General features: G+C 33.1%; 1 protein-coding gene across 1 annotated transcript in view; it reads left to right on the top strand.

The window, feature by feature from the left end:
* Window positions 1-23,232, top strand: part of LOC129224370 (calcineurin-binding protein cabin-1-like) — a 110,060-nt gene that overhangs the window by 48,132 nt on the left and 38,696 nt on the right. Inside the window, 8 exon segments of the mRNA XM_054858812.1 lie at window positions 8,234-8,373; window positions 9,144-9,224; window positions 9,300-9,415; window positions 11,341-11,517; window positions 12,072-12,257; window positions 18,117-18,321; window positions 18,546-18,647; window positions 18,851-18,990. Coding sequence (XP_054714787.1) covers window positions 8,234-8,373; window positions 9,144-9,224; window positions 9,300-9,415; window positions 11,341-11,517; window positions 12,072-12,257; window positions 18,117-18,321; window positions 18,546-18,647; window positions 18,851-18,990 — 1,147 coding nt within the window.

Here is a 23,232-nt window from a genome sequence, read left to right as displayed (position 1 = left end):
AAAGAAAAATAAATTACATCAAAATTACATTTGCAGTAGCTTTCAAATGTAAAAAACTCCATAATTCGCCAAATTCGCCAAGCGACTTTCTACTTAAAAAGAAAATCAATTAACATATACACAATGAATGACAGTAAAATATTCATAAGCAACAAAGGCAACTTCCTCCAAAATGTTTAAAAAGAAAGTAATTGAAAAATTATCTGGAAAATGGACCTAGTGTTGTAGTAGAAAATTGTCCGGAAATTGGACCTAGTGTTATAGCAATTTCTCGAAAGAGAAGCCTTGATGATTGGCTCAATTAGAATTGCTTATCTCCGGTTCTAATTAAGTGAGAGAAATGGAACAAACACCTTCTTATTCAGAAAAAAAAACCCTTTTCAACGATGTATAATGTTAGGGGGTAGGGGGATTTTTTCAACTACGAATTTGGCGAAATGTGAATTTTTAGCTTAATTAATTAGAAAAAAACTAATTTGAAATTTAGAATTTGGGCTTCGAGGTGCAGACCCCTGGGGTACGTTCGAGTTTTGTGGCAAGTTTCGGAGCTGTAGGTGCTATGGGGGCTTCTGGCCATCGGGTACAAACAAAGAAACAACTTACATATATAGATAAAGAGATAACAAGGGATAAACATTTTTGCTTAAGAGATTCTCAAACTGAAGATCTTTTAAAATTATTGTGTTCGACACACTCCACAATACTGCCTTGTGATGCAAGATGCTCAAATTTTACACCAATTTGTCTCTTTGTATGCATATGTCTCATATTGGGGTCATTTCCGAAATTTTAAAGTTATTTTTTTTCTGAAAGAGCATGCTTAAAAACAAAGGATTTGACCATTTTTTACATAATTTGACAAAGTTTAATATTTTTTAACAATTATTTTAATTGGTGTACAGATTCAATTTCAGTTTTTACTCTTCTGCACATGACATCACAAGTGATGAATTGCTATTCACTGATGCCATTAGTGCTGAGTGCAATATTTAATTCGCTTCATTACTCATACTCATGTGTACTGGCAACAATATGGTTGAGAGCAAGCCTACAGCACAGTATTAAATTCACTTCTTAATTCTCATAATCTGAAAATGCGGTAGAGAGTAAGCATAAGCGAGTGGAGTAGCGCACCCAAGTTCATCACTTGTGAGGTCATAAAGACCACGCCTTATTTGAAAAATCAGACATTAAAAAAGTTAATTAAAAATTGAACATTTTGAAAATAAAAGTTTTTTGCACTCCATGTTGTCTGTTATATTCATTCTACCAACTTCAGTAACTAAAAGTAGTACTTTTAGCTCGTGGAAACAACCCATTGTTATCTTTCATGTTTTATTCAATTAAGTAAACCGCTAAGCTGATATTTTTTATATTTTTCATTTTTGCTTCTCTGCTGATCAATTAGCAAAAAATTTTAAAGTTTTATCATAACACATTGCTAATATGTAAAGTTGATCTTAATGAGCGACACATGGTGGCCACTTCTGTTTTAAGAGATATTCGGTTTGTTTAATAAATTGCAATTTTTAAATATGTTTACTGTTTAAAATTATTTTCTGAGTTAGCTATTAAAAAAAATCTATCTTAAGCAAACAGAGCAAGCTTATATATTTTTTCATAGCAAAAAAGTTGATATGCCTACATCAAATGTTTTGACTTCTTGCTATAAAGTGTCATGATTAAGCCTAAAAAGTGCATGGAATACAAAAAAAGTCTAATAATTATCTATACTAATATTATAAAGAGAGGGAGTGGATTTTTGTGTTTTATATGTTCGAGGTAATCTCCGGAACCACTGCAACTATTTGAAAAATTCTTTCACTACGTAAAAGGTGCATTTTTACTGAGTGACATAAGCTATAATTTACGCATATATGTATTTATACTATTTTTTTTAATCAATAGTTTGTCTTCACTACCAGTTTTTGTTTCCAACTGTTTTGTTCTTATATACCTAAAAAATATCCTCTATTACCCCGCATCCATAATAGCAAAATGATTGACAGTTCTCTTCAAACTGAATGCTGAGGTTTGGGAACACATGAAAGAATTAAATATTAGATGCTTACTTGAGAACTGAAAAAAACTTTACATGTATTTGAGGCTGCGTAGGATAAGGTATATAGCATACTCTTAGCATTGAACATTGCAAACCATCTATACTAATATTATAAAGAGAGGGAGCAGATTTTTGTGTGTTTATATGTTCGAGGTAATATCCAGAACCACTGCAACTATTTGAAAAATTCTTTCACTACATAAAAGGTGCATTTTTACTGAATGACATAAGCTATAATTTATGCATATATGTATTTATACTATTTTTTTTAACCAATAATTTGTCTTCACTACCAGTTCTTTTTCCAACGGTTTTGTTCTTATATACCTAAAAAAACATCCCTGATTACCCTGCATCCGTAATAGCAAAATGATTGGCGGTTTTCTTCAAACTGAATGCTGAGCTTTGGGAACACATGAAAGAAATAAATATCACGATGCCTGCTTGAGAACCGAAAAGAACTTTACATGTGTTTGAGGCTGCAGAGGATAAAGTTTATAGCATACTCTTAGCTTTGAACATTGCAAACCAATTAGAGTCACAGATTGCTAATGCCTCAAAATTTATCTAAACGAATTGTAACTGAGATTTGCTTCGAGCAAATCAGTTTTTGAATTCAAGTAGTGCAGATAGACAATATTAATCCTTACTTCTAAAGGTTGTAATTTGGCGTGTATTTCGGGCTATCTTTTAAGGTTTTTTATTCCTACAAAAATTGAAATAAAAAACATTTGCTAATGAGGTCACTTAAGTACATGTAGTTTAGCAAATTCTAAACTTAAAGAGTAATTGTACATAATTAGTCTACATTCAAAGTCAAGTGTTAAAACAATGACGAACAAAGAACATTTAATAGGAAATAAATTAACAAAGAAGGAAAATAAGTAAAATCATTTGGAGAAATATTCTTCCTTGTCATATTTAGGCATTTAAAACGATATAATTAAAGAATATAGCTCACAAATACAATATCAGGAAGAAATTGTGAAAAAAAAAGGGGGCATTTGAAGAAAACAAGTTCTCTAAAGAAAACGAGTACAAGAGGTTGAAAGGCATTCCAGGATTGAGAAAGACTCAACTCTTAGTTCAATTACAATATTTATCCTATTAGCCAATCGGAATTTTGTCCCAAAAGAGTTCCTATAGAACATTTTGTTGGTCCAACATATTTCAAAAGTCTTTGGACAGTTAAAGCTCCTGCCTACATATCAAGCAGCAAGTTTAGAACTCGATCTCTTAGAGAATGACAAACCTTTGAAACTAACCTTATTTGATACATGTAACTTTCTTACTTCGCTCCTAAGCTCAGAGAATTGTTTATAACTATGTCAACTTTTAGATCCTATTGCTGTATGGCAAACATTTTAAAAAGATTTCTGTGATGACATACTGCAAGGAGAACATCAGCAGAAATACTATGATTGTCATTCAATGTTAAATGACAGACTGAAGAAAAAATCCTAAGCGTTACCGATTACTTCAGCGGAACATTTCGAGATATCACAGGATTTTATTCTCTCTCTGAGAAAAATCAAGTATTTTTGCCAAAAAGCTTCCTGAATTTCTACAAGTTAGACCAATGCATACTTCTCACTGTTGTGAAAAATATTTTGAGCTACCAGTATAAAGGTTCACTGAACGTATTTAATAAGTGTATCGGCATCAGTTCGATTACAGGCAGTCCATACTGACTAAGCTCCTAATAAGAGCCAATAAGTTTCTAGATTCCAAAGCTCTGCAAGAGAGTTAGATTCATGGTACTCGCTTTCAATTTTGTCATTGCTGTAGCCATGGTTGTAAAAAAAGCTTTTGGACCTGTTCTGACGAAGCTGTTACTTTGCACCTATTTAAGATTTAAGATAACACTATTGGCTTTAACCAGGAAGGTTACGGAATTCTTCAGAAATCTTCCAGGATAATTTTAGGAAGGTTACAGAATTTTAGCAGAAAACACTTTTGTTTTTTTGCAAGATACCTTCCTTTCAGAAATTGGGGACATCAGCTGAACATTATTTTCCATTAACGTTTCTGAATTGTTTTTACAGTGTATAAACGAAATTTTAATTTAAGGCAAAATTTGTCAATGAAGTGGTAACTCAATGAGGGACTTTTGTTTGTGCCATTACCACAGAGAATCAGCGAAAACAATTCTATGAAAACAAGATTGGTACATGAAAATCATAATGCCAGTCACTTTTTCTCGGCATATCCGGTAGAACTGGAAAACTTAATAAATGTAACATTAGTCGAAAATCAATCAGTAGGCTTTTGAGATGTTTATTTTATGGAACTGCCGGGACTTTACTTAGTGCTGAAAAACTGATCGTTCCACATTTAGACTACTTTGAATATCTCCTCCTGAAAGTCCCCGCATGTTCCACCAGAAAAAACGGACAACTGGGAGAACTTCTTCAAGAGGATGTCTCATAATGTAGGACAAATGTTCGATGAGCCACCGTTTGGCTATAGAAGGCATTGATAGAACTCTAAAAAGCCAAAAAGGGTCTGACAAAATTATGAGAGGTGTCGTGTTTGTATTTGACGGTCTTTCATTTAACTCTTAATGTGGTGCCCTAGAGAAATGCTTGCAGATATACTTCAAGCCTGATTAAATTCGTCTCCTCTTAGGACACCTTTACAATCTCTGTAGCTTAAGAAAAACTATTAGAGCCCGTTTAAGAGATGGTTGTAAGCATTACTAGAGTCTTACTGCAAGAAGGTAACCTGAAAATACATGGTACAGGGTATCGTATCAAAATAGAGGTGTAGGGAGGAAATTCTCTCTAAATTATTTGATCCTAAATGTTTATCCTGAAACCGAGACTCTTTGTCAAAAAAATTACATGTGGATGTGCGAGAGGACAATAGTTTTTTCAACAACGCTGTGCATCATGCACATGAATTCCTCAACTACCTTAACTCCTCAGGACTTCTCTTCATACTATTTAAATTAAAGACGGTAGCCAAATGAATTCTTTTGCACAACTTTAATTTGCATAATCTATATGCAATGGAATTGGACCCCAATTAAAATCACTACCGAATAATATGATAGAGATTATTGTTCTTACATCACCAGCAGCATATCAGTTTGCTCATTTTGCTTGCATCCCCATGCAAGATTTGCATGCAAGTGCAATGCCACCATGCAAGTGCATCCCCCTGCATAATTGACTTCCCAATTTAAAAGATCACAATTTCCAATGGAAATTTCTTATGCCATCACCATCATCAAATCTGAAGTTCAACCGTACAACTATACGATACTTAGTACAACGTTACATACGGAAAGATTGTATTGTTCACTGGGGATTATATACAGTGAAACCCCTCTATTACGGACACTAACGGGACAAACTTTTTTGTCCGTAAGAGAGGGGTGTCTGCTTTACAGAGGTTTTTTTAATTTAATTAACTTTAGTTATTTGTTTATGTTTTTTGAAATCTTAAATGAAATATGTGTGAATTCTACTCTTTCATATGCAAAGATTTTTTTTTAATTTACTAGTTTTTACCAACATATACATAATAAACAATTATTTTATCAGGTTAAATTCAAATATTACAGTTTTGCACACTCAAAGAGATTTAAATAACAGGTTCACATAAAAATTACATACCTAATTTGTACTTTTAAAAAATTGTTCGATTGATGTCTGTTGATATGTTTTGATCGATGAAAGTCTTTCATTTTCGAAATGTATCTTAAGTTCTTGTACCAAGTGTAGTCCTTTAGGATCGTTGTGTTTAATTGAAAATTCCCTGAGTCCATCTAATACACTTAAAGCTTCGTTAACATTTTTAATTGTTTTAACGTCTTCTTTTACGGACAGTTCATCTTCATCGTCATCCTCAACTGTATGATCTTCGTTAATTTCGCGCACTATGCTTGCAATTTCTGTTTCGCTTTCTTCAGAGAAAACTTGGTCGTCGATGGGAGCATAGTCTTCAGCGGTCACATTTGTGAACCCTGCTTGTTGCATTAACGACTGCAAATCGGATCCATCATTGTCACAATCAACTTCGTTGTCAATTTCCTCTGTGGCAGATCCTTTTTTGAATCCAACGCGATTAAAGCAACTTACTATTGTTTCTTTTTTAACTTCCTTCCATGCGTGCTTAACCCAGCTGATTGCATCTAACACATCAATTGTTTTGGACAATTCGCTACTTGTTTTAGTTTCTTCCATTTTATTGATTAAATGCTTCATAACTAGTTGTCTGTATTGAATTTTAAATGCTTGAATTATCCCAGCATCCATAGGTTGGCATTTCGATGTTGTGTTTGCTGGCAAGAAGACTATTTCTATATTTTTCAAGTGAAAGTCTTTGGGATGGGAGGGCGCGTTGTCCATAAAAATAACAATATGCTTTTTTTCTCTCCCCAACTTCTTATCAAAAGTTACAAGCCAATCAGATATGACACTGGTTGTCATCCACGCTCTTCTATTTGAATACCAGTCTACAGGTAATTTTTTTTATATCCAGTCCTTTAAAACACCGAGGTCTGGCTGCTTTTTCGATGACAACTGGTTTTAATTTTGTGCCATCCATGCTGGCACCCAACAAAACTGTTAAGCGTTCTTTGGAGATTTTGCCACCAGAGCAGTTTTCTTTCCGTAAAGTTAAGGTTTTATCTGGCAGAGCTCTATAAAACAAACCGGTCTCATCAATGTTATAAATGTCACATGGCTCGTAATTTTCAATCAAACTAGGCACTTTCTCAAACCATTTCTCGCAAACGTCAGCATCCACATCCATGGATTCACCACATATTTTTTTAAAAACGATATCATGTCTCGTTCGAAAACGATCTAACCATCCATTGGAAGCTTTGAAATTTTCTATACCCATTTCAGTAGCTGCTTCTTTCGCCTTTTCTTGTAAAATAGGGCCAGAAATCGGAATATTTTTGCTTCTTGCGGACACAAACCATTTAAACACAATTTCATCCACTGCAAGGGCATTACTTTTAGGAAAATCTTTTTTCTTCTCTTGGTTTCCATTTATGAACCATTCTTTCTTAAACTTCTCTTTTCCTTTTAATATACAGCAAATTTGTGTGCGTCCCACACCAAACTTTTCAGCAATGTTCCGTATTCCAATTTTATTTTTTTCTGCGAAATCTATAACTTCAATTTTTTCTTTAAGAGAAAGAGTACGACGCTGACGATGAGTATTCAGAGCCATTTCAATGAGAACGATGAAACAACTGAATGCTTTTACCCTTAAGTTTACTTTATGATATTGCATTGGCTTTACTTTTACTCTCTATAAAATATTTTTGTTAGATGGCGCGTCAACTCGGCTCCACTTAGACACAACACGCCTGCTTGTTAGTCATCTGAAAAGGAACAAGGCAACGGGGGAGGGTGGGGGTATACAGACAGAAACTTGCAGAATAATCATTTTCTTTTTTCTTTTCTTTTATTTTTGACGATTTGATGATGTTTTTTGGAATGAAAAATGCATTTCGGTGTCAAGCTGAAAATTTTTTGCTACGCAGTAGATGCAAAGTAAAATTGCAAAGAAATATTTTTTTTATCTCCGTATAAGCTGGTCGACTTTGCATTAAATGAAGCCTTTCAATGGAGTAGCTATTTAATTCTCAAGTTTTAAATACTGTCCGCAAAAAAGGATATATCAATATAAATGACTTCGAAAAGGGTGTCCGTGTCCGTATTTGAGGGTGTCCGTACGAGAGAGGTTCCTTATACATTAGGTTTAATGTCTCTCTGCCGGGGAATTAAAAACTGTCCGCATAAGAGGGGTGTCCGCATTAAAGGGGTGTCCTTTAGGAGGGGTTTCACTGTATTTGTCTCTCTTGATTAGGAAATGAGGTAAATGAGTTTGTTTGAAATCTCAAAAACCAAGTAAAAAATGTTACTTATTATTAAATTTTAAATTAAAAAGTACCTGCATAATATTTATTTAAGATAGATAGTTTTTTTTTAAGTCGAACAAGGTCAGGACAGGCCGCTAGTGTATGATAAAGTAATATATACAATATTGTTTAAAACTTCTAGATAAAGAAAAAGCAACTAAACATAACAGTATTTTTTTTAAATTCCCTCTTTGTTGCAGCATTATTAGCAATTTGTAATTTGTTTAAAAAAAATGTGTAATGTTATACAAATCTTTCGCTTTATCATGGAATCAATTCTGCTTTAGAAAATGTTCAACAGCAGCTGGAATCACTTCAGAGATGCCAGTCTTTGGAAGAGGTTCAAAGGCTGTATGAACATGGCGACTATGCTGCTGTTGTTGATCTTCTTATAGTTACTTTCCATCAACCACGAACAAAACGAAAGGTAATTTTGTTCAAGTTCTTTGACAACAAATGCATTGTGTTGTTTGAATAGAATTTTGAAACGTAACTTTAAAGAATCTGATGTGACACCACACTACTTCCCTTCACATCTATTAAATAATGCATGGTTTTTTAATGACTAAAAAAAACCAAGCGAACACTTTAATTATTTTATCTTCTAGTTTGTCTGGAACCAATGCAAAAAAAAAAAAAAAAAAAAATTTCAGAGATCAGTTTTCCCAATATCAATGACTTCAATGTAATTCAACGGATAACTCTAAATAACGGCAAATTGAAAACAGATTCAAAAAATATTTTACTCACCAAATTTGTGCAACAAAACTTGGCAACCAAAAGATTGGTGATGTATGTTGTTGCCAAATTATAACATTACTTGAGTTTAAATTGAAATTAACACTGACTTGCCCCAAAAAGGTGTAGAAGAACCCTTTTGGAACACCAGAATGCAGCCAAAAGGGGTAGCATTTAAGTCTCTTTATGTAAAAAAATCTGTAAATCAAAGAGTTAAATTTAAAAAAAAAGCATGCTATGCTTTAGTAAAAGAAAAATATAACATATCGGACGTCTTTTCATCTATAAGCACACTTCTTTTGCATTGAAAAAGGCATTCCTTGTGATGCCGAAACACGTTTATGTCGTTTCCTGCAAAAATGTGTGCCTTATCTATTCAATTCTTGCTTTAGTTCATTGCTGAAAAGCCTTGGTTTTTTATTAATGACCCACCACTTACTTGAACTTTTTCTTTTGCAGCAAAATCTTGAAGGTGTACCTGAAAGACATGCACAATTATTACTTCTTCAAAATTCTCTGTTGAAGCTTGAAAGATATAAAGTAAATACAATTGATTTTTCTTTGTAATATCCATTTTGTATCAAGCTTTATCTAATAAGAATGTTTTCAATATAGGAATGTGTTTACTGGAGTGAGGTTTCATTTAATGAAGCATTGCAACAATTCATGAATGCAACGAAGAACTCCGAATGGTCAGAAACAATGGCTCATTTGTTGTCTGGTTTGGACAAGTAAGAATAATTTTTTTTGTCAGTTTTTATTTACAATCTAGTTATAGATTACACATTTTCTCATATGTTGACGTTTCATCTGCCCCAAATATAAACTGCATATCAGCTTTTTTTTTTTTTTTTTAATTCATAAATACCCCCCTCTCCACTCTCATTTTTTAAAAATGTAAATCAAAGTAAAAATTATGAAAAAAAATCAAGTTTCTATGTATTAGTAAATTTATTACCCAATTAAATATACAACTTTTATCATTAAAAAATTGTGTTGCATTTTTGTTTTGAATTGTTTTTATTGTTGAATTCAATTTATCACATACAACCATTTCGCTTTATGAAATAGTAATCCTATCACTTATAATGAAATATGAAATCAAGTTTTTTAAAAGAATTGTCATGTAGTTCACATTTTTAAGCTCAGTGCTCTTTTTAAAGCTCAAGTTATAAACAGCCAACCGACTTATTCAGGCTGCTCACTTCATTTTTCCTTTTTTTTTTTTTTTTTTGAGTTTTAAACGCTTTAGAGCCTTATAATGACTAGACACATCAAAAATGGGAAAATTATAAAATAAAAACTGAATGAATGAAATTAATTTTGATAATACATAATTTTTGTTGATATTGGCTCTCCTCCATGGCCTCCCCCCAACCTCCTTTTTTTTGTTCATGAAATTTGCTATTTGAATAACATTTCCATAGAACTAATTTTTTGTCTTTTTAAAATCGTATTTATCTTTCGTATGATATTTTGTACACTTTAACAGGCATGTTTTATGTAAATATGTTGAATTGAGGTAATTAATTTGAAAAGCTATTTGATAATTTTTTTATTGATCAGTTTTATGTTAAGCTATACAAAACACATAACTTGTTTAAGGCATTGAATTTCTTCTATGATGTTTTATCAATTATTTGTTCATTTGTAAGTACAAAAAAAAAAAGTTTTGAATGAATCTTTAATAAGCACAAGATAATGCTATTTTTCTGATCCATGAAATTTTGCTTTGAAGATTGTGTAGCAATGTCTGTAGCAATTAACTATATCCAATATAGGAGCACAACCGAAATCCTTTTCAATGGACAGGCATAAACAATCTGAATGCATTATATATATATATATATATATATATATATATATATATATATATATATATATATATATATATATATATATATATGAATGCATTACACATATAGACTTCAAAAGATTTGCTCTTATGGCTCAAGATTATCAGTTCTGTAGTCGCCCTTCCCCTCTGATTATGTCCTTGCGCTGATGTATATATCATATGCCCTAAAAGCAATGGTGCATGGCCTCAGTTATTATGGCGTAACCCCCCCCCCAAAAAAAAAAAGGTGTTTAAAACATCTCCTCTATAACTTTCAATGGCCTAGTGTTCACCGTGACTCCCTCCCCTCTGTCAGCTTGTGCTTCAATTCAGAAAAGGCATCGTAATTAATCCATTCCTTTCATATTCTGACCAATGATAATCTTCCAAGTGTCAAATTGATCAAGTAATATGTAATACAAAGTCACAACATGTGCGAGGTCAATTACTATTATTTGAATCTTCTTGCTTCATTGATTCATTTTCGTATTTTTTTAACTGAAATTTTCAAAACATATTAGCTTATTTTTAAAAATGACATGCTTTGAGATCTATGGATCTTTTTTTCCCCAAATAGTAAGTAACATTCAATTCTGCAACTTTTCTATGCTTTTATGGTAGGAAAAAAAACAATAAAACATGATTCCCTAGTGCAGGTATTGAATGAAGAGTAAAGAGTTAAACTCATTCTTTTTCTTTCTATTTGAATTATATATGTATATATTATTTTGTATTGAACACAAATGAGATTTCTTTTTTTTTTCTTGATATGAAAATAGTATAAAGTGATCTTGCATTAATTAAATCTTTTTATTTCAGCTGTGCAAAATTAAAATCTGAATATCTCAGTGAACTTGAAGAATCAAAGCTTGTCCGACTCACACAAAACTTGATTCTCGTCATTGTAATCCAGATGGAAAATTATGACTTTTCTGCTGATAATGCATCCTTGCTTGTCATCTTACCTTGGATCATATTGTATCGTTTAATTTTAAAGTAAGTTATTCTCCAAATGTATTAGCTATTATTTTACATATTTTTCAGTACTTTAGTATTTTCAATGCCTAGTTTTGAAAAGTGGGGAAAAATAAAAAGTTGTTTCAATTTTAGAATCCACACACAGCCTCGATAATATGTATTAAGCACTCGACAATACAATATGTAAAAGAAACAATGTATGTTTCTTTACGCAGTTTTGTGCAATTTTTTGGTACATTACTTTTGAGTTACTATTGAAAAGTTATATTTCCGAAATCAATTTTCACATCTGTCTGTTGCTAAAGTCTAGTTTTTAACCATGTCTTTTTATTTGTAGTTACATAAGAAATTTTATTTTTGTTCAAACTCTTTTCATATATAGCATGCATATTGTGTAAAACTTCATTTATTTTAAATGAACTTTAAGAAATTTTTAAAATTGTATTTTCATAAATATTCACCACTGTAGATCTATTTTGTTTACAAACATAGTCCTTTTTTTATTCATATGCATGTGTAATTTTTTTCGTACTAAAATTTAGTATTTCTTTATAAATATTATTCACTTTCAGTGAGGAAAAACGGAAGGCGAAAAAAGGATCTTCACCTGAAAAGAAGAGTACCATTGAAAGTGCATCTGCTGGTAATTCTAGCAACAAGGCTGCTGCTGTCAGCAATTTTTTGATTGATTTTGATTTGAGTGCTTCAATGCCATCTTCATTAATGTTGCTCTTTACTGCCCATGAATATTTAGGAAGGTTTGCTATTTCTTTTCCCTCCAAAATAGAAATTAAGGCCATTTAACTACTGCTAAAATTTTAAAATAAAATCCTAATATATTACAATTGAATCCCGACTTACGCGAGGGATGCATTCCAAGACCCCTCGTGTAAGTCGAAATTTCGCGTTGTGGAAATGAGTGTGTGTAATTTTTTTTATAAATATACCTACTGTCTGGGTTTCACGAGAAAAGCTCCCACCATCAAGTCTGAGCCCATCTACTGCCATAGAAACAGAGTTCATTCATTTTCTGCAAGGGTTAGCAGCAAGGCTTTTTGGCGCCATTTCCCCACATGCCTGCTCGCCTTTGTGCAGGCGTACGGTTTTTCCAACATTAAGCTACCCTTGAAAAAATGAGACACGCCTCGTTACTATAGCTGTAGACAGACGCAGACATTTCGGTAGTGGCTTTTCTCGTGATGGTCGGACAGTAGTTATTTTAGACCCTTCCTAACACCACCTCAAACTGTTTTAAACAATTCCGTAATTATTCATCATCGTTTCTTAAGTAAAGAATTGAATTTTTATTTGTATTTTTAAACATGCTGTTTTAATTAACATAAAACACTGTTATGATGCACAAAATCAGTGATCAACGGGAAAGAAAAACATAAAAAAACTCTAGTATGGTACATACAGTATGTAGTAATAATAAAATGATGTACCATAATCATACTGCATAGTAGTAGTAGTAGTAATGATATTTGTAACTTTTTAAAAAATGAAGATGTTGCTGATTTTTGATGCATGATCAAATTGTTATTCAAATGTATTTTTAAATAGTTGCTTCACTAGTTCTTTTATTGCGCTAATGCTTCCATCTACGGCAACACACATCTTCCTGGTTTCTTTACTTCTTAATACATGAGCAGTTTCCATTTTCATAATTTTTGCATTTTGCTTCAACACTACTCGGTGAACTTTCAGGGATATCCTTTTCTTGACTTTAATTCTACATATAAAGGATTCACTCATACCTAATTGTTGTGCTACCTTCAATGAATTTTTTAGCTGTTCAAACGCATGGAGAATCTTTAGCTTTTCTTTAATTATCTGAAACATTCTCTTTTTCTTTCTGTCTTCACAAAGTTTTGATGGAACAGTGCTCTTAGGTGTTATCATATTTCATCAATTTTTGCATTTAATATGAAAAAAAATATGGTAGATGCAGAGTAGTTATTTATATGCATAAACAAAGCTCTGTTCCGACTAGTGCGGTGTGGGAACTTCCGCTGCCGGTGATGCTAAAGGGATGAAGGTCTATTGGTCTATTCCATAAAATAAATATTTTTAGTAGCCAATAATAAAGTCGATGCTTTCACAATGCGATTCGTTTCTGAAATTTTTCGTGTTGCAGTCGAGAATTCGCATTAGGTCTAAAATTATTTACTGGTGAAAAAATCGTTTTATAGCCATTTTGCGTAAGTCGAATCGTGTTGTAGCGGGAGTCGACTGTATATATTTTCACACACTCGAGTAATTCGTGTTTGTAAAATGTCTAAGCTATGGATGCAGAAAAAAAGTACCAAAAAAAAAAAAAAAAATTATTGAGTATTTCATAGGTTTTTCTAATTTGCAAAACTAAAGCAAGCAGAATTGTGTTATCATAGTGTAAGTATGTAATTGTGTTTCAGAATAAAGACAGTCTTATCTGAGCATTTTGTATTTAAACAGTTTGTATTTTCATTTCTCTTTTATTTCCATATGAGATAAAAAGCAATAAACATACACAAACATACGAATTCATAAGCTATAATTTCCTATTTTTTGGCGACCTTAATTATTGTGTTAATATACATAATTGTGGCAATTAATTAAAAAATGCATTTTTTTCAAAAAAATCAGTTTTATTCAAGTTTTTCATGACTACATTTGAAACTAATAATTAATATGACATCTTCGAGACTTAAGAACATCATAGACACGTTTTGGCATAGAATGTACTAGACTGGCACATATAGTTTTAATTTCAACGTCATTTTACTATATGTCAAAAACAGAGCAAATTAGCTTTTCCATCGTAGTACTCTCAAATTTATGAAGACTCTTTTTAACGATAGCCCACAAATTTTCAATCAGATTTAAGTCCGGGGAGTTTCCAGGCTAACCCAGTACAGTAAGTTTGTTTTTAGAGCAGAAATTAAAAATTTCCTTCAATGTGTGACATCGCGCCGTCTTATTCAAAAACGTAATCTTCATTTGACCAAAGTTTAGACATGGTTGGACGCACATTTTGGGTCCAAATCGATTCTTAGCTGACACTGTTCATCATTCCTTCTACGGGAACAAGGGATTATGTCCCTGAAACGCAGAAACAACCCCAAAACATCTTTTTGGGTGGATACTTGGGTGCCTGATTAATTTGGTGCCGACGAAAAGGTTCTCCTTTGATCCTTCTCACGAACCTAGACCTAAATCCCTGAACCACAGAAAATAAAACCTTTTCCCAGTCCTCCTCAGTCCATGTTTTATATTTCCCTGCCCATTCTAACCTTTTTTTTCTTCATACGAGTCGTGAGAAGCTGCTTCTTTATGGTCGACATGCTCTCCACCCGCGTTCTAAAACCCTGTATCTCACTGTTGAAGGTGTAATGTTAACACCAACTGTCACCATGGACTTGTAGAGATCAAAACTAGTTAATTAAGGATTCATAACACTCAATGTAAACTTTTGTCGTCACAAGCCTAAGTTGATCTTTTACCTTCTTATTTTTCAATCCGGTTGGTTCCAACATTTCCTATTGTCTTAAACCACAGCCATATCCTCCCGACAATTGATTTATTCACTCCACATATTTTGCCTATTTCCTCTAACGTTTTAGAAGTGTGTCCTCTAAGTGCAATCACTTTAGCACGTGTTTCAGGGCTGATATCCATAACTCTAATTACTCCCACGGCAAGCGAGCAACTAACACTGCCGATTTCTAGCCACTTGGCGGAAGAATTTATATGCCTGCAACGTACCTGATGCGTACAAACAACCACTAGTTTGAAAATAAGTGTCATTTGAACTTTGAGCTGAATTTGAGTGCTTATTCATTCGCTTACGTGTGATAAAACGAAAAAAATAAAATTTCCCAATTAATTGCCACAATATTGTAGTATGAGACCCCAATTTCGAATTCCCAAAATCCGGAAAACCCAAAATCCTAAACTTTTTTTTAATATTTAAAAAAAAGAAAAAAAATTAAAAATTAATTTTTTTCCTATTTTAAAAGTTTGAAATTATTAACATTCAGCAATTACTTGTTGAAAACAAAGCTTTCAATTCAGCTTTTTTTTTTTAAATCTTTTTCTCGATATCATGTGTTTTATTTAAATAGGTGTTTTGCTGTAATTGTGTAGCAACCTTTTAACATCCAATTTCAGCTAATTATAATTCTGTGTTTCTTCTCATAACAATACAAAGCCTATTGGACAAAGCTACAAAGTTATTTTTAATAAAAATATGATTAATTTGGTGTATCGATCCGCAGATTGCATAATAATGAAAAACAACATCCGTGGACAATATGCCGCTGCAAATTATCTCTGACATTTGTTTTAGCGCAATAAAGTATACTTTCATTCAGATTTATTAAAAACTAAAAGAAATTTAGCACGAATATTAGTGAAACCAGGGAAAATGACAGATATCACACAATAGAAGTGTTTTCACTATTTTTTGAGTCAGAACCCAAAATCCAAAAAATTCTCAAATTCGGAAAGATCATGGTTTTGAGCATCCCAGATTTAGGGTCCCAACCTATAATAAAATCATTATATTAACTTAAGAATAACAAATGGGCAAAGGAGCTCTTAAGTCTGAACCGCAACAGCGTCAGAAGAGCTATTGGCCTCCTTACTGGTCACTGTACCTTGAACCGGCATCTTACTATTATGGGCATCACTGATGACCCAGTTTGTAGAGGCTGTCGCTTTCATGAGGAAACTGTTGCACATATTCTGTGTGATTGTGATACCTTTTCTGCCTATAGGTTTGAACACCTTGGCCGCCACTTACTTGATCCTTGGGAAATCTATGATATTCCCATTACTGATATATGAGCCGCTCAGAAGCCAATGCGGTTAAGTCCAAATCACAAAATTTGAGAAAATTCATGTTTTTTGATGCATTAGTTTTTAAAATTCTTGGTGTATTAATTTAATTAGAAAAGTGTACAAAATCTTTTTTCGAAATGAAAACTCTGCGAAAAAACAAGATATGTTCAGGATGTGTAAATAAAAACGTAAGTATTTATTGAAATAATGACAGCATCTTAAAAATTTTAGGACTTATACCTTTTGGCTAATGAAAAATATAAGAAATTTATGTAAAAATAATAAAATAACATTTATTGTCATAAGTTTTATGTTTATTCATCATAACAAACACCATCTTCTTACGAGTTATTTAAATGTAAATCTTGATCTCCATGTGTTGTCCTTAATGTCCTGTAAAAGTTGTGTTTAATTGGAGGTGTATACTTTAATAAACATAGGATGTCTTTTTTTGTTTCTCTTGAAATTGTTCTGAATATAGATTGAGTTATATTTTTTAAATTCACTGGCCACCTATTTTTTCTTTTTTTTTATATCAATTACATGAAAGGTATCATCCTCGTCAAAATTATGTTTGAACTTAATGCTGCTTGGGTTTGACCTTTCCAATTTTATGCATCTCATACTAAGCCAATTAATTGACTGTTAGTCCACTTGTTGATTTTTTTCTGTTGGTAAGAGCTTCTTCCAATGGTTTTGTGGAAAGAAATTCTTCTGGATTCTGTCCTGAACATGAATCTGAATACATTATAATTTTTTGAAAATCCTTTGCGTACAGTTTAATGTGTTTAGTTAAACACGATGACACTTCTTGTGAACCCCGCGATGCTTGGGTTATAGGCCAAACATACATGTAGCCCTCGTTAGTCTTTAAATCATGGTAACCAAGTTTGTATATAAATAAGTTTCTCTTGTAATAAGCCACTGATGTGGATAGTTTCGGAAATGGTAATGCTTTTTCTAAATCAAAACTAAACACGTATATTTCGTCTGAAGCTCTTAGTCGATCATTAGCCATACTATTCTATTACGGGCAATTTCTGCATTTCGCAAGTGTTTGTATGTTTAACTTCAGCTGCATTTTTTTCTTCATCTATTGTAGATTGTTTTTTATTACCAAATAATCAGATTTTGCACAAGTATCTTTTGAAGGTTGCTTAAATTGTAAGTTAACTTTTGTCGAAAATATATGGTAATAAAACTTTTCCTTTACTGGTACAATTTGCTCTTCATTACATTGTTCGACATACAGGTTATACATTTTTGCAATAGAAAGATCTGAATTCAAGTATCTGCCACTGGATTATGACTTCTTGTACAATGAATTTCTTGTTTTTCAGTGTTGCCAACAAATATCGAAGGAAGAAGAATAATTTAATTTTTATTTCAAAGTTTATGTAAAAAAATATTGATAAAAGGTGGACTCATTCACAATGGCTTCTGAAATTATTATACAATATGTTCAGAAGCTATTAAAAAGAGTGCTGTATAACCATGAAAAAAATAACCAACGAGTAAATCCTTTAATAACTAAAAAGATTGATATTTATTTCGTCAAAATTTCCAAAAATCAGAAAATATCCAAAAATGGACTTAACCACATTGGCTTCTGAGCGGCTCATATGATATTCCACCAGTAGCCTGCTAATCTTTGCTACGGCTACTGGTCTTTTTTATGGTTTTTGTTTGGGGTTTAGTACAATAGACCTCTGGTCGCAGTGCTTGGCTCTGCTGAGCCCCCCTCTCCTTCATTTCATTCATTTCATTCAAGAATAACAAATTGTGTATTCCATTAGACGATCTTGGTGTACATCTGCAGATGGATTACTGCTTTTACATTGCCTTGATGTAATGCTGGCTGAACTCCAAGATTCTCATGGAGAATCTTACTTATACAAGGAAGATTTAGAAACAGGCCTGGAGCAATGCATCTATTGTTTGTATGGACATCCAAATAAGCGAACACGTGCTAAGCATCTTCAAGAACATAATACTAAGCAGGTATGCATTTATTTCAGTGTTCAATACTTTGACAATATTAAGGCTTTAAGAGTCCCACAAAAAATAAGCAATAAAATAAATTAATTAATAATACGGCTATGCTACTTCTATGAATGTTACTTTGAGATCATTATTGTTGGTTTCCTTCCCTTATTAACTGATTCATGTGGAATATTGGACAGTTTTGAATAAATGTATGTATATATATTTATTTTCCTTTTTAGATCCCACTCACTTGGGAAAGAGCTGGTGTAATTTTTCAATATTTTAAGCCTAATATTCTCCCTGAGTTCGACAGTTATAGAACAAGCACAATATCAGCGGAGGTAATTAATAGATTTGGAAATTTTAAGCAAAGATTAATAACATCAGTAATTAGTAATAAGTGAAGCATCAATAAAAATCTTACATATGTTTTTCTTTGCAAACATTAAATGTTTATACTTGTATATTAATATAAATTTGTTTTTATTCATTTTATTGTAAGTTTTAAGAATCCTTGAAAAATTTCATGCACAATTTCTTTTAGCTTGAAAGTCTTTTAAAAAGATTATCAACACTGGTACCATCCGACGAAGATCCAACAACTCGTGTGGATGCTTATACTGCTTACATTGAAGGAGGAACAGATAAATGCCCTGATCCACCATTTAAAGATAAGACCCCAAGGTTGCCAACCTTAAATTGCATATTTATTGCTGCTTTTTGCTACTGAGTCTAGTTTAAAATAAAATTAAATTGTTTTCAGCATCATTTTATTATATCCTTTAAAAAATTGACAAACTCTACCATAGTCCTTCTTGATCTCTTGGCTGCTTTCGACAGAGTCTGGAGGCAGAAACTGATCAACATCCTAAATAAAACAGGCATTACTTCAAATGCTCTAATCTGGATCAATGATTTTCTCAGGAAAAGAAGCTTTAAAGTCAGAGGGTTAATGGTGATTTCTCCACCATTCACCATACCTGGGCTGGAGTTCCTTAGGGCTCCGTACTTAGCCCTCTTCTTTTTCTTCTGTACATGAATACGATAGACCTCCACATCAGTCAAGAAATAAACGTTGCCTGTTATGCCGATGATATCGCAGTCTGGCACACTTATTCAAATCTCGAAGTCTCACAAAGATCTCTTAATATCTGAAGGGCATTGAAATCTGGTTCAAACATCTTAAGCTTAAAATTAATCCAGACAAAACAAACTTTTGCTTCCTCAACAGACAGGAAAAATAGAAGCTCGTTCCATCCTAGTTTAAAGCTATTAGGTTCAGAAATTAGACAAACTTCTAACCCCAAGCATCTTGGACTAACTCTAGATGCAGAGTTAGGATTCTCTAAACACCTTGAAAACATTTCAAATAAAGCATTGAAAAAGCTTAACATCCTCAAAAGATTTTTTTTCTGCTTCCTGGGGATCAAATCCAAAAACTCTCAAAAATACCTACACTGCTATCGTCAGGCCTGTTCTCGAATACGCAGCACCCATATGGGCATCGGCAAGACCTACTGTTAAAGAAAATATCGACAGTGTTCAATACAGAGCCTCTAAAATCATCACTGGGGCTGTTTCTTCAACGAATAACATCAAACTTGAAAAGAAATACGGCCTTGCCCCCTTGGAAAGCAGAAGAAAATTAACAACCATTAAATTTACCAAAAAAATCCAAACCCTTGCTGATCGCCATATCTCAAGTAGAACATTGGTGCGTGGAGTGGAATGTGCAGGCTGAAGATATCCTCAACCCTCCAATTTGATCATGATATGAGGGATGATATCAACCTCCAATATGAGACTTTCAAAATTTCTAAAGAGCCTTACAACATCCTGTGCCCTCTCCCCCAAACTAAAATATATTTAAATCTCTTATGGCCTTTAACCAAGAAAGAATGCACAGCAATAATCAAAGAAAAAAGGGACCATACCATAGAAAAACTCATGACCTCAACTTAAGATCTGACGATTGCCGACACAAATGACTCTTCCAACTCGAATCTGGATAGAGGAGGAGCAGGAGTATTTTTCATCGGACCAGATGGAGCGTAGGAATGCCACGGTATTCCTGTTGGGAAAATCGCCTCAAACTACACATGCGAACTTGTCGCCATCAAAAGCACTCTGGAGATTTATCTTTTTAGGGAGGACCAGAGTTCCAGAGGCATCATCATTTTCTCTGATTGCAGATCAATATTGCAGGCGATCCAGAAGAGCAAATGTCAACTTAGCCATCAGATCATTGAGCTCACAAACAAAATCATTGCTGCCCAAAGATCCTGCATTTTACAATGGATACCGGCTCATGTAAATATTTTTGGTAACAAAAAGGCCGATGAGCTTGCAAAGGCATCCTGTAATTCTCGTCTCCCATCCAACTCCCTAACCCTTGTTGACGGCAACGCTGTTGCTGGCCGAAGACTAATCTGTCAACAAGCTAAAAGAAACTCTATTTTGGATTTGAACTGTGACAGAGCCATATCGACTACTATAACCAGACATAGAACAAATCAACCAAACATAGGACAAATCACTTAAAGGGGATGAGGATTTCTGCGGACGGACAATGTAGTTACACCAATCTTTGTCCTCGTTGCCCAGATGACATCCCACTGTCTCATCAACACATCATCAGCTGTCCAGCAATCCAGGCCAAACTTTTTAACATCGGCTTAGAAGACCCGTTGGACCTACTCTATACAGATAAGCTGTTAAAGTTGCAAAGGTTGTCTACGGCAGCTTTGGAGCCATATCATCATCAGTTGACAAACTTTTTACGTGCAGGAATAGCTCACTAATTAAAATAGCCTATTTGTGCCTGTGAACTGAAAGATTTATATATAAATCAAAGGCTAGACTATTCCTTGTGTCATAATTAACTTACTAGTGATCTAGTATGTAAGTATGATCTGAAGGGGTTTACAGCTTAGTATTCAGTTGAAAAATATATGTTTTAACTTACAATTTTTTTATAATGAATATTTTGCATATTGTACTTCAAAATCAGATTTTCTTTGATAATGTATTGTAGGGGTTTAACAAGGGAGTTGTCCCCTTTCCGCAAACCTTACAAAATTCTGGTTGCACTAGTGAGCACTCAAAGTAAACACCACAACAAGGACGGATCCAGAAATGTTCAAGGAGGGGGTGGTTGATTTTTCAACTTACCTTTTACTATGTATCTGACTAGACATGCTTCCGGGAGGGAGGGGGGAGCTGATGCACAGATAAAGTACAATGATTTGGCCAAGGAGGTCCCTAAACATATTTCTTTCATTTTCCGTTGACAGAAGTAGTGTAAAATTGCATTTTCGAATTTCAATTTCTTAATAATTCCCACTCCTTACCCTTACACTACCTGAGGTGTCTACAATCACGTTTTTAAGACTTATGTTTTGCAAAATGTCCGGGGGAAGGTCATCAAACGCCTTCTCCTAACATCATCAAAGATCATCTAAAATTACTTTTTTAAAACAATAATTCAGAAATTTTTCTGGGAGAAAATTTTTAACCTTATTCCATTCCTTAAAGACATCAAAAATTGTCTATTTGGGTTTTAGTACTTCAATTCGGAAAAATTGCTGGTTCAGACTCTCTCAAGGGAGGGGCAATCGCCCCTCCTACTAATTAATGTTGAATTAAAAAATTACTAATTAATGTACAAATTAGTAATGTAAAAAATTACTAATTAATGTTGAATTAATGTTAACTTTTACTAATTAATGTTGAATTATAGCTAAGATTCAAGCCTTGTTGAACTCCATAAACATTCACTTTTTATTTTTAAAAATTACCAATGGAATAAATCACTTAATCAATTTTGAGGATTTTGTAGATGGTGTTTTTTGGACTATTGTGCTCTAAAATCATCAGTAAACCTTTAAGTGTCACAAACACATACGTTTAATTGATTGTTTGAAAGTATTTTAAGACAGTTTGGAGAGCGAAACAAAAAATAATTTTTGGGTGGGGCTCTAGAAATTGAAAAGTGCACCCCTTCCCCTCTCCCTTGTCCCATGCAATGTTTCATAAAAGGAAAAGATTATTAAGTAAACCCATACCTCATTTGAGTTTTTATAGATTAATTTATATTTTTACCATAAAATATTATGTAATTAAGAAATCATATCTTCATAACATATAAATTATTTAGGAGAACTCGGAAACTATTAGTTTGCAAATTTCAAAGCAGTTTCTGATTTGTTGTTAAAACTATGATACAGTTGAGATAACATTTTCATACTAAGGCTGCTTCCATTAATATTATGTTTGTGCCAAGGAACTACCATGTGATTTCTTTCATTTTGTATTTTTTTAAAAGCTGAAAAAGAAATCTATCATTTCACTAGCTTCCTGAATCAAAATGACTCTTCTAAGTACAGCTACACATGTTATATACATCTTTATGTTACAGAGCAGTCATTTAAGAAGTATAAATGAAATAGTTAAATTAACTTGCCCCTTTGCAAGGGGCCCGGGCCCGCTGCCCCCCCTCCCCGTCTGCCCCAAATCCGCTGCTGACACTATGCCAGTGTAATCAAGGTGTGGTTCAAATTATCTAGTGTAAAAAAAGTCACATATGCTCAGAATTGAAATGACCAACATTATTCTCCACTTTTTAATGTTTGAATCAAATTTAAAATTTAAAAAAAATCCAAGATCTTGCATCAAAAAAATGACTTTGGAATCTTCTAGATCTGAAAACCATTCACTGCAAATTGCACATTTGGCTTTATTTCCAGTTGAAAGAAATCAAAAGAAATTCTTAAAAACATTTGGTCTCTTTCCATGTATGAAAGCATTTTATATCAATATAGCCAATGTTTTAATGCATGAATGGTATTTTTCTGTTAAAAGTAATACAGAAACTACATGTGTGTAAAAATGCATTCTGAAAAACTGTTATGGCTGTCAACTTTATTG

The sequence above is a fragment of the Uloborus diversus genome, chromosome 6, assembly GCF_026930045.1.
Source record: "Uloborus diversus isolate 005 chromosome 6, Udiv.v.3.1, whole genome shotgun sequence".
Lineage (NCBI taxonomy): Eukaryota > Metazoa > Arthropoda > Arachnida > Araneae > Uloboridae > Uloborus > Uloborus diversus.
The sequence above is the reverse complement of the archived record's forward strand: the minus strand, read 5'-3'. Positions and strand labels throughout refer to the sequence as shown.